The 12830-nt window shown below is 47.8% G+C and overlaps 1 protein-coding gene across 1 annotated transcript in view; it reads right to left on the bottom strand.

The window, feature by feature from the left end:
- cspg5a (chondroitin sulfate proteoglycan 5a) overlaps positions 1–12295 on the bottom strand; it is a 41681-nt gene extending 29386 nt beyond the window's left edge. Inside the window, 1 exon segment of the mRNA XM_079344903.1 lies at positions 11444–12295. Within this exon segment, the coding sequence (XP_079201029.1) occupies positions 11444–11543 (100 nt within the window). The 5' untranslated portion in view covers positions 11544–12295.
- Between the last annotated feature and the right edge of the window lie 535 nt (positions 12296–12830).

Genomic DNA, 12830 nt, shown 5'->3' with positions numbered 1-12830 from the left:
AACCGACGCTAAGAAGCGACGACGCTAAGAAGCGAAATGACGGGTTCGAGACGCCACAACACCTTAAATCTAACCAAAGGGTCGGATGACGATAAGATAAAATACTTTACGTATGATAAGATACCATATGACATACTGTTAATGTAAGATGTGGATTATATATAAGATTACACGATGCGATGATTATTGATTTATTGAGAGAACATTAAAAAGACTGTTGTTCATAACCAAGAGTAAGTTAAAGTTTGGACTGCAAAGTTTCATAATCCTTCAGAACCAGACTGGTCCACAACACTCGCACACTGTCAGAACTCAGCGGTGCTGTGGGAGCTCTCAATGGTGTCAGTCTGCCAAAACCCTCGGCGTGCACTCCTGGACTGAGCTCCAGTTAAGTAGAGATGTCTCCCTTTCACCGCCTCGTTAGCCTAATTGGATTAACGAGGAGAACCCTCCTGATGGACAGCTGGTTGAGGAGCAGCATGGCAGCTCTGTGAAGGCTCCAGGAAGAACATTTTCACTACACAACTGCTGTGTTGTTGGAGTTGCTCTGATGCACTGCAGGAAGTAATGTTTCTTTGCTGTCAGTTTATTTTGCTTTAACTGGATTTAATAAACGAGTCAAAGTGCCAAAAGTCACGATGAATAAACAATAACTGTGTTTTCTCTCTTTGGTTCCGTCTGATAAATAAAAAAGGCAATGAATCCAAATAGACCAGAAATCCCAAATCTGCCGTTGTCTTTGGTTTTATGAGTTCATAACAGACCCGCTGAGCCGTGATTTTAGTGATCACAGTGCAGATTAGAATGAACAAATCAGCTTCTGAACGACGAGTCAGATCCTTTTACAGTCATGAAAAAACAGCCAATATTAAATTCTGCCATCACACAACTCATTAAAAAAAGAAAAAACAAGCCTGCAGAGTTAAAACCTACATCTGAGTGTTGAAGATAAAAAGACATTATCATCGCTTCTTTCCTCAGAGGACACTGAGTTTTGTTTTTTGTTTAAGAAGCAACCAACAAAAAAACCTGCAGTTCCTCAAGTGTCCACTTGGGGCAGCCTGTAAAAGCCAAGAAATCCCCATGAACACCAGTATTAAGAAAACCGTGTGAACAGCAGGAACAAACATGTTTACAGCTGCGTTAAAGATCCGATTTCTGTTTTTGTTAGTTTAAAAAGACAAAAAATAAATAACTGAAGTGAACTTTAAATCCAGGCTGAGAACAGACGATGTAACTTTAGTTGCTTCTGACTCCCATTGAGGTTGAAAACTTTTCCTGATGAATAAAAACAATAAAAATTGTGAAAACTAGGAGAGTGTTTGAGTTGACTGACAGGTTGGCGTGAAGTCTAAAAGATCTGAGCAACACGTCTTGGTGTATTTCTTGGTTGATCAGTTACGATGGCGGCGATGACCCTGATGAAGGTCATGAGGTGAAACGCGTCGACATTCACACTAAGTTTTTTGACATTGGCTGTTGGTGAAGTTGAACCCGCTCTCTTTCTTGATACATCGAAAGTTAAGATTTCCAATATTTCCGCCATATTGGAAAAATAGGTTCAGAAACAAGCGAGGAAATATTCACTCTTCAAACATGAAACCAACAAAAGAAGCAAATCGTCACTTTGGAGCGGTGGCGTTCAGTATTTGGCTCCTGTTGAATGCCATCAGGAAGTAATTGGAACTTTGTGTCGGTATCTTTGACAATATCAAGAAAAATAACTCTCCAGAAATCAATAAAAGAATAAATGAATCGGCAAAATTGATTTTTCAAGTTCACGAAACACGATCCTGCAATTAGTTATTCAAACGTTCAAGGCTTTCCACACCAACAATGACAAGCATATTTTTCTCCCAATTAGGGCTGCAGAGCTGGCCGACCAGAACGGATCGGGTCGCTTCAGGACGAGTCAGTTCAGGGTGTCAGACTCGGTCTGGGTCCTGGACGGACCGGCTGAGACCCAAATGAGACCAGACGCAGGGAATAAAGGAGCCTCTTTGTTTTTCTCCCATGTTACATGAGGTAACCATGCAGCATGACATAAGGAGGTTGTTACTTTGTTTACATTGGTTACTGTGTGTGTGTGTGTGTGTGTGTGTGTGTGTGTGTGTGTGTGTGTGTGTGCTGTCTCTCTGCCAGTATAGCCCACTGGTAACTGGGGTGGCTTCCAGTTCCTCTTGTGAAGGGTGTGGATGCTCATAATGAGAAGACTTTGGCACGTCAACAGTGTGTGTGTGTGTGTGTGTGTGTGTGTGTGTGTGTGTCACACTGATTGTCCGGGGGTGATGGCGCCTCAAGGCCAGTTGCAGTTAGCCTGCGCTGGCGAGCCGCCGGCCCTCGGGCTTCGCCTTTTGTCTGTCGGAGAGGGGAAGCCACTAAACCACCCACAGAGTCGGGACGCTCTGATTGGCGGTGACAGACTGTAAAGAGGAAGCTGATTGGTTGTGACAGTTGAGGCCCGCCAGCCAGTTTGCTGACCCAGACGGGGGCGGGGGGGGGGGGGACTCCAGTCGAATAGCGAGGTTTGATTGTTTGTGGGTTAGGGATAGGGTTTGTTGCCTTGCTCAAGGGCACATTGGCAGGACCCTGGAGGTGACCTGGCTCCAGCTGGCAGACCAACTGACTGCGACTTGAACTGGCGACCTTCCACAAACTGATCCTGAGATATAATCCCTTTAAAATAAAAACACCAGTTCCATGTGTTTCTGTGGAATCAGGTTCTGATGGTGAAGAGTTTGGATCCCGATCACGATGACACTGATGATGCTGAGTGAGACTCCAAAGAAGAGAGGTCTCTGATCACTTCCTGTCAGCGTCTCTGGTCACTTCCTGTCACCTGTGTGTGCGTTCAAACTTAGAGCTGTTCCTCCTCGCCCGTGTTAAACTCTGATGTTTTGTTGTCGTAGATTTAAAGGATCATCAGGTAAAACAAACTGAAGGAAAGCTGTGACTGAAAAGGATGAACTGAGCGAGAGAGAGAGAGAGAGAGAGACAGAGAGAGAGACAGAGAGAGAGAGACAGAGAGAGAGACAGAGAGAGACAGAGAGACAGAGAGAGAGAGAGAGAGAGACAGAGAGAGAGAGACAGAGAGAGAGACAGAGAGAGACAGAGAGACAGAGAGAGAGAGAGAGAGAGACAGAGAGAGAGAGAGACAGAGAGAGAGAGAGAGAGAGAGACAGAGAGACAGAGAGAGAGAGAGAGAGAGACTTTAACTCACTCTCATTGATTTTAGCTTCAAACACCTAAAGCGACGCACACACACACACACACACACACACACACACTCTCTCGCTCCTCGTTCCCACACTAACTCACTGATGAATAACACATGAGGTTTTTTTATCTTTACTGAACGCTGCTCATTAATATCGATATAAAGAGGAAATGCATCGCTCCACATTTAGCTTTAATTGAAAAACCACCGCATCGATTTTACACCCGCCGCTCTCACTCCTCCTCCTCCTCCTCCTCCTTCATCTCCTCCTCCTCCTCCTCCTCCTCCTCCTCCTTCATCTCCTCCTCCTCCTCCTCCAGCTCGTCCTCTTCCGCCCGACTCTTCCTCCTGGCTTGTTCGCCCCGTCTCCTCCTCCTCCTCCTTCATCTCCTCCTCCTCCTCCTCCTCCTTCCTATCCAGTGAATCCTTTTCTCTTCCTCTTTGCTTCTTTTCCCTCCTCCCTCCTTTTTTTTCTCTCTTCTGTCCATCACATGAATCCACAGGTGGTGGGATGGTGGAAGGATGTGTTGCCATGGAAACAAGATCTGCATCCACATGCATTAAAGACACACACACACACACACTATCACCCCCAACCACTCTCACACACACTTCATAGTGACGTGTTGTCTGTATGATGAACGGCTGAAATATGAGGAGGTGGAAACGTACGGTGGATGGACCCGACCTCGTCTTGAGCGCGGTCACGCCCCCCTGCTGCGCCTGTATGACCCGCCGTGGTCATACTGCATCAGGACACCTCATGGACATAACGTGGTAATACAGCACATGTATGTTTTATGTTATCATGAAGCGTGCTCGGTGCAGCCGTGTCCACGTCCGCACGTCGACGAACCACATGACAGCTACTCGGGATTTCTCTGTAATGAAGGCCGTCAGCGTCGTGTACCCGCGTGCTCGTGCATGAGGTGTAACGGGCCGCCTAAAGAACTGGACCTTCAGGTCGAAGCGTGCTCGGGCACGGTACGGGCTGACAGTGTGACCGCACCCCGAGTTACACCGCAGGTCACGTGTCCTCATTCACACACTGATGGTAGAGGCTGCTGCGTGAAGAAGTAACTCATCCCATTTGTACACATTCACACGCCGCCGACATGTGGCTGCAGGAGCTGGGAATCAAACCCTCAACCTTCTGGTTAGGAAGAAGCCGACTGCACAAAGTGAGCTCAGCCGTGTGTTTGTGTATGACGACGTGTGCAGGCGCGCTCTGGTGTGAGGCCATGCATACGATTTAAAATGTGTGTTTGTGTGCACATGTTTTATACATGCATGTCATGTGTGTGCATCCATGCATCTGTACTCACACAGGCAGAGCTTCCCCCTCACGTTGACCTGCTTTAGAAACAGCCAGTCAATTTAAATTCAAGTGTGTTAGCATGTATGCATGTGTGTTTCCACTCTCACGCCATCCTTTCCCCTCAACTACATGTGCATCATAAAATGGGTTTATTTTAAATGTACAGGGGAAAATAAACACAATACAAAAAAATAATTACTGGCTCCAGTTTTAAGAACGGGGCGAGACCCAGAGTTCGCAGGAGTGATTATATAAGCGATCGATGGCGATCACGGTGGCCTGTGTCGGACGGCAAACATTCAGGAGACACAGCGAGTCAAGGGCTCGCCGACCTGTCCCCACCTTCGTCGCCTCGCAGCTCTTCTTCAAAACAAAGACACAAACTGCCAGGTGGGACTATGAGGTGGACTATGACCATACATACAGAGACGGGAGAGGCAGCGAGCGTGTGTGTCGCTGGACGAGGGCGACTCCTAGAACATTTGTTTTAAAGTTAAGACTCATAATGACTGTCAATAAAACGACTGGCCAACAGATAAGGTAACATCAGATAAAGTCATGGCGGTCAGCTGAGGCTGCGGCCGCGAGCTCGCTCCGGACTCAAAGACTGCACCTGTGGACGAACAAAAGCAGCGGCCATAGTGACAGATGTCTCAGTGGAGATCTGTACAAGCTGCATCGTGTGTACTGCCAAATCAGCCTGTGGTTACACACTGATGTAGATATGTATCAGCTGCTGGTTTTAAAAGACATTTACATTTTTTAAAGATTAAATGAAGAATATTGAAGCCCCCCCTCATCTCTCATCTCTTTGTCCCAAAGCTCCCTGCACACACAATCCAAACATCTACTAATCTAATTACACGTCTTTCTGTTGAATCTGTTTGTGCAGAGTCCTGACAGGTGTGTGTGTGTGTGTGTGTGTGTGTGTGTGTGTGTGTGTGTGTGTGTGTGTGTGTGTGTGTGTGTGTGTGTGTTCTCACAGCGGAGTGTAATGCTTAGAACTAAATGCTAATATGACAGTCTGCAGTATAAAGGAGCCGAGGACGGAGGAGCAGCGTGCACGCTCTTCAGACGGAGGAGACGAGGGAGGAGCAGCGTGCACGCTCTTCAGAAGGAGGAGACGAGGGAGGAGCAGCGTGCACGCTCTTCAGACGGAGGAGAGGAGGGAGGAGCAGCGTGCACGCTCTTCAGACGGAGGAGAGGAGGGAGGAGCAGAGTGCACGCTCTTCAGACGGAGGAGACGAGGGAGGAGCAGAGTGCACGCTCTTCAGACGGAGGAGACGAGGGAGGAGCAGCGTGCACGCTCTTCAGACGGAGGAGACGAGGGAGGAGCAGCGTGCACGCTCTTCAGACGGAGGAGACGAGGGAGGAGCAGCGTGCACGCTCTTCAGACGGAGGAGACGAGGGAGGAGCAGCGTGCACGCTCTTCAGACGGAGGAGACGAGGGAGGAGCAGCGTGCACGCTCTTCAGACGGAGGAGACGAGGGAGGAGCAGCGTGCACGCTCTTCAGACGGAGGAGACGAGGGAGGAGCAGCGTGCACGCTCTTCAGACGGAGGAGACGAGGGAGGAGCTGCTTGCATGAGTGTGAACTCGATGACTCGCTTCGGCAAGGACACACACAGACAGTCTCACACCTACACACCACGTTCAACGCATGCACACACATTTACAGCTGTAGACAGAAGACAGCAGCTAACTGTAGCACACACACACACACACACACGCACACACACACACAGGTGCAAGCCTACGCATCAACACAAAGATGAGTTCTCCCTCACACATAAACCACCTACATGAACACGCACACACACACACAAACATGTAAATTACTCTTCAAGGGCAGCCAGAGTTTGAGAACGCCAACTCAGCACTGCTAACAGAGAAAAGCACACATACTGTACGCTAATTGTTTCGACTTTGAGCCGAAAGGACGGCGTGAGCAGCTCTTCCCTGTGCTCGTGAAACTTTGTTCCGTTGTTTTATGACCTTCTCCCACCTGATGGGGGGGGGGGGGCTGTCACACCTGTGCCTCCGAGCTGCAGCACACACACCTGGAGGCTGACTGGGCGATGACATTGAGGAGAAACGGCTGCACGCGGGGACTCGAGCATGACACAGCGCTTTAGTAAGTTTCAGTAAATGTGTGTGCTTGTTTCAGGTTTGTGCAGATATTTCAGCGTGTCGCTTTTTGCACATATAAAGTGTAAATACACAAACATGCATCCTGAACAGTGCAGTCCAGCTGCATGCAGCAGCACAGAGAGAGAAACCAACAGCTGGTCGCGCGCGGCCCGCGTATGCTAACGTTGACCTGCAGGCAGATCCAGGTGGGAGGAAAGCTATTACAAATGAGATTAGGATCACAACCAACAGATTTATCTGGGATGAAGCTCATAATAGCCGCTCACACATCTGAATTTAGCGCAGGGGGAAAAGTTAGAGTCCCTACATGATCTCCAGGGAGAAAATACTCTGCATCCTTCATGTGAGAATGAAGCTGGAAGGATTTTTAGCTCTCGATGTGACAATTTCTTTAGTGAACACGCCAAATAGTTTTCCTTACAGATGGAGTCAGTAGCTTCTTCCTTAAAGAAATTAAATACAGACATATCCTAAAGTAAAAGGTGGGGACTGTGTCTGCAGAGACGCTGTCCTCTGCCTGGATCGTCGTTGTGTTTCTGGGCGGAGCTGGTGTGTTTCCTCCAGCCAATGACAGCACAGCAGGTGAGTTTAGGAGTGGATATAATCCAACGACTGGACGCTTTCCAAACTGGCTAATCTGACAGACGTGGACGAAGCGGCAAAGAAGAGAAAATATAATCAGAATGAGGAGAAACACCAAGTGGATAAAGCTCGTCCTAAAACGAGGGTGAACCCTGAGTTTTCTTTAACACGCTGACCTGGACTGGTTGGTCTACTTCCTGCTGGAAAGGCAGGTGACTAACACCCTTAGCTTGTGCTAGCACGCGTTAGCTTGCAGTGAAGGTATATGGAGTAAACATAAACGCTACATCCTGCAGGGAGTGTGCGTTCTCGTGGCGATGAGTCCAGGAGGCGGGGCCTAATTTGAATGTTGCATTTCCAAGCCGACTCCCCCTTTAAGTTTCCGAGGTTCATTGTTTCGTGTACTCACAGAAGAGTCAGCAGACAGAAACGTGTGAGTCATCACTGTAACATAATGTAAATCACTGCAGTCTTCCCGTCTGCTGTCACTCTGCACACACGACTGTTGCTGCTAATTACTCTGCAAGACATGACACGCTTCAGCGCTGCGTCTTCACTGCTCCTTTTTTTTCCGAGCACACCTTTTTTTTTTTTTTTTTGATATTTTGGGGGTGAGCTGCACGTTTAAATGCCTCTTTTTTTCAAACCCCGGGTTGGATGAGCTGAAATGAGAATGCAGCAAGTGAGCAGGAAGGTGTGGTGACGTTTATAACCTGTAACCAGCACTCGAGCGTAGACGCTAACGACTGCTTCGTTATTTTTTCCGTCTTCTTCTCTGCTATTAGTTGACAATGAATAACTGCATCTTCTGTGTCTTTCTTTTAACGTCATGTCCTGCCTCTTAAATCTCCTCCCCAGCAATAGTCTTCTGCTGTGAGGTGCAGGTGTGAACAAGACTTCCTCCTGTTTGCTGTTTAGACCATGTCTCAAACCTGTGTGTGTCATGGACGTCTTCCTGGCTCTGCACTGACAAGCTGTGAAATTAAAAATGTTAAATATCATTAATCCTGAAGGTAAAAGACCTTGGTGGATATAGGGACTCTAAACTGAGAGTCTCCATGATGTCACACTCTTTAACATCGCTGTCTTCTTCCCTGCCTTCACAAACGTTGATGTTGACACTGCCAACAATAGAACGCAACTCATGAAATAATTAAGCAGAAATAATGAATACTGCAGCACCAGGAGTGATATGATCTGCAAATTAACACTGGTAATGATGGACTACACCCATAGCCGGTGTCTTCATACAGATACAGACACACACACACACACACACACGCACGCATACATGCATGGTCAGATGGCGTCGAGACACCACACGCAGCGTCCAACCAACACTCTGAGCCTTAATGGAATTCAAATTGCGAAGAATTTATGACGGGGATATGAACGCGCTGTTCTGCCAGCTGGTGTACAAGGATGTGTGTGGTTTCCATGGCGACAGGGAGGATGCAGAGGAGGGAGTGCAGAGAGCCATTGTTCAGAAATAACCAGAACTGTTAGCTGCATACATTTGAGGATTGTCCATTTCTTCTTTTAATGCGTGTGTATTATTTTTTTTTTTGCCTACACTGCGATGAAAAGATTGGGTTAGTGGAGTCATGGTGGGAGGATTTGGCTCGAAGATTAACCCACTGCACATCAAAGATGATCTGCCAGCGAGCAGATCTGTGTCAGCAGGCCAGAGAGCGGCAGAGACACGGAGGAGGAGGAGGAGGAGGAGGAGGAGGAGGAGGAGGAGGAGGAGGAAGATGAAAGGAGAGGAGAGAAGGGCATCAAAAAAGGATGCACGTGCATCAATTTCAGTGCAGAAATCAGAAACTGATAGCCAACCAATCAGCTTTCTGCTTCCTTAACATACAGGGGGGGAAGGAGGGAGGGGACTGGACGGATGGCAGCGGCGGTGTATCATTGATATTTAACACACAGAAAGAAGGAGGATTGCAAATGGCCACCAGAGAAAAGAGACAGAACAGGACTGACAGGATTTCTTGTCTCAGTTGAAGCTGGAGTCTGAGCGTCTCTCACAGATGTGGGGCAAGCTGCTGCCTCCACACTTCACCGGTGAAGCGAGCACATGTGTGTGTGTGTGTGTGTGTGTGTGTGTGTGTGTGTGTGTGTGTGTGTGTGTGTGTGTGTGTGTGTGTGTGTGTGTGTTGTAGCGTGTGACGGTGGTGGAGGTGCAGGGTTAGCCCAAGGTTGTTTTAATGTGTCTGCACCAGATCTGCCAACATCTTTTTGTTTAGCTCCCAGCTGGGTTTAAGCAGACACAACTGCCCCCGAGTAAAAGGACAAAGACCTGAGAGGAGGTCATGAAGGAGGATATAACGATCACATGATCACAATTTAACAAAAATAGACAAAGGAAACGTCTGCATTCAAATATTCAAAAACCTGAATTACAGAGAGGTTTTGCAGAAACATTCACTCAGAGGTTTTATACAGAAGTCCACTCAGAGGTCAGAACACCTGCTGAGCATCATTTATCTTAAAGCACCACGTGCCAACGTGCAGCCTCACAGAGTGGAGAGATGTTTCTGTCTGGTTGGAACATTCAGACTCATTTCTCCGCTGTTCTGTTTGCATTGCAGTGTTTGCTTTAATGTTGCTGCAGCACAAAACAGATGCAAAAGTCAGAAATGATGGAACGAGCTGAAAGTAACAGGTGCTTCAAGTTCATCTGCGCTGAACTTCCTGGAGAAGATTTAAAGAACTGGACCCAGCGTGTGTGTCTTCAGGTTTCATGGGAACATAAAATGATAAGTGCGCGAGCCCCATGTGAGGAGAGGCTATTAGTCCGGGTTCAAATCTGATCCGTGCTCCCCCATCGCACCCCGCCCCCCATCCAAGAAGAGACAATACTCTTATGTTTCCCTGATGTGACTTTTTTCTTTTGCAGAATTAACTCACACACACGCGCACGCGCACACTCCCTCCCTCTCTCACACACACACACGCGCATATTAAAATCCCTTTTTTTTTTTATACTGGACATCAACTTGTCATCACACACCATGATTGCCAGCCTATGCGATGACAAGAATCAGCCAGATTATATTGGATTATAACGCCACAGTGATTTCATCTCGTGCGCGCTCGCTCCTGCATCGTTAATCTGACCGCCGCGCGCAATGACTCTCAAACAAAGAGAGGCCTTTTTTCAACGTTTAATCATGTTTTTTTTCTTCTTCTCTTCCCTCTGTGTGTATCAGAATGTGCGTCCAGAGCCCCCTCATGAATTATTCATCCGGTCCCCGGGCTCTAATCCTCGCCTTTGTGTCGCTGTAGTGCCAGTGCGCCTCCGGGGGATCCGGTTTACTGCATCGGCTGGCCGCTGTCACTCTCACATCACATCTCTCCAAATTTCTCCTTTAATATCACACACAGTGTCTCATAGTGAACCCTGGTGTGCATTGAGTGACCTGATTGTGCTCTGATTTCCTCCTGACGTGTCCTATCGGTGTTTGTTGAGCGTCTGGATCGAGTTAAACGGCATCTCTTTAACCCCATCGTGCTGATCTACACGGCTCAGCATGAAGCTGAGAGTGACCTCATTGTGAAAAAAAAAAAAAAACCTTTAAAAGATTCTTATAAAATTATTTCTAACGCTACTGGAAACACCGTCCTGCAATTTGTCCAGTGAATTGAAAGTGACCTAAATGTCGCCTCCCCTTGTGTCTCCATCATATTCAGAAGGATTTAGGAGCGTCTAACTGGAGTCTTTATTGTGACCTAATTTCGCTTTATGCGCTTTTTTGTCTCGTGTGACATCTCTGGACTCGTCCTGCAGGAACAAAGGGTTCAATAAAAACATCATTATTACATTTTCTGTCCCTTGGGCACTGATATCAAATGTTAAAATCTAATATTCCGTCTGGATGACATGAGGGAGATTTTTGCTGTTTTGTGTGTTACGCACGTTTTTTAAGGGCAGTTTATAAAACATCCAATCATTAATTTCCAGTTAAATGTCAATAGTGATGTCTGCAGTGATGTTTTTGACATTTTCTGTGAATGCTACACTGTGAACCGGCTTACTGACCTCCTTTCTGGCTGCACTGTGGGAGTGTGTTTAGGTACCCTGAATCCACAGAGAGGACGTGCAGCTGCTGCAGGAAACATTGAGGGAAAAAAAGCGCCTGCAAAGTGTACAATGAAAGGTTTTTCTCTTACCGTGCACACTCAGCGGGATCAAGTGCAGAACCAGGAGGAACGACAGCAGCATTAGTCTCCAGCATCCCGTGCAAAACACGCTCGCCTCCTTCCCCTGCATCCTCGCCGTGCAATAGGAGATGATCAGCAGAGAAAATTAAAAACGAAATCCCGCTTCTGACAGAGGGAGAATAGAGTTCAAAAAATGTTGCAAAAAGTAATCCGGATGAGTGGGGTCTTGTTGATTTGCGTGCAGTCTAGACTCCAGCCTCCCTGCGCTGCTCCTCCATAGCCGCTTGGTCTCAGCTGTCTCCGCTGCTGGTTCACACGCTCGGATCAGTTCAGCACACAGAGGCTGCTTACGGCTCCATTGCACAGAGAGACGGCGGTGGGAGATGGTGAAGGCGAGGGTGGGAGTGGTAGCGGTGGTGGTGGTGGTGGTGGTGTTGGAGGCGGGGGTGGTTGAGACGCGCGCCGTGGCTCGGCTCGGAAACCAATCGGTGCTTTTCGGGCACTTTGTGGGTGAGAGGGAAACAAGGAGGAGAGCAGCGCGCTCGGCAGCCTTCTGATCATCAGGGGAGGGGAGGGGTGAAGGCTTGTTGATGCCCCCCCACCCTCCGAACTTCATCCCTCCCTCCTCCCCCCCTTTTCCCAAGACGCTTCCCTCCTTCCCTCCTCCTCCTTGTCATCTTTCCTTTAACTCAACCTTTTTCCTGTTTTTACTCCCTAAAGTGTGTTTCCTCTTCCTCATACTTTTGCTCCTATTCACTCTTTTGCTCTTTTCATTTTTCTTCACACTTGCTCTCCTCTCCTGGACTCGTTTCCTTTCATGACCATGCTTTTTTGAGCGCCTCATTTTCTTTATGTTTAAGGTTTAAAGTCTTCAAACTTCTCCTCCTCTGCTTCGCTTCATTTTTCTGAGTGACGTCACAGCAACAGGTAGAGTGATTGGGTTGGTCAGAAGTTGGAAAAACTGACACAGAGCTGATCACACGACGCAGAATCATTCTTTCCAGAGTTTACGAGATGTCGTTGTGACTTGAGCACGCGCTCAGAGACGTGTCGGCCACGCCACATGGACGCACGACAGGTCAACACGTTCAGAATGAACAGGTCAAACTTGGCCACACCCACATGAAGCCTCGTCATCTCAATCAGTGACACCTGCGCGTGTGCTCAGAGGCTTCTTCCTCTGTCCTGCACCTTTTCCAAGATGCTCCTCCGTCCTTTCAGTTTCCCCAGAACGTTTCCTGTTCTTCCCAAAGACCTTTATCCTCCTCTGAGACTTGTTTCAGCACCCCTCTGTTCTTTGAACTGTTTCCCATCCTCCTTCTTTAACTCTTCATCCTTCTGATTTGGCCTTTCATGCGTCCTTTCCGTCCCCTAAGCTTCTTCTACTTTTGCAGCT

The sequence above is a fragment of the Symphodus melops genome, assembly GCF_947650265.1.
Source record: "Symphodus melops genome assembly, chromosome: 5".
NCBI classification, from domain to species: domain Eukaryota; kingdom Metazoa; phylum Chordata; class Actinopteri; order Labriformes; family Labridae; genus Symphodus; species Symphodus melops.
The sequence above is the reverse complement of the archived record's forward strand: the minus strand, read 5'-3'. Positions and strand labels throughout refer to the sequence as shown.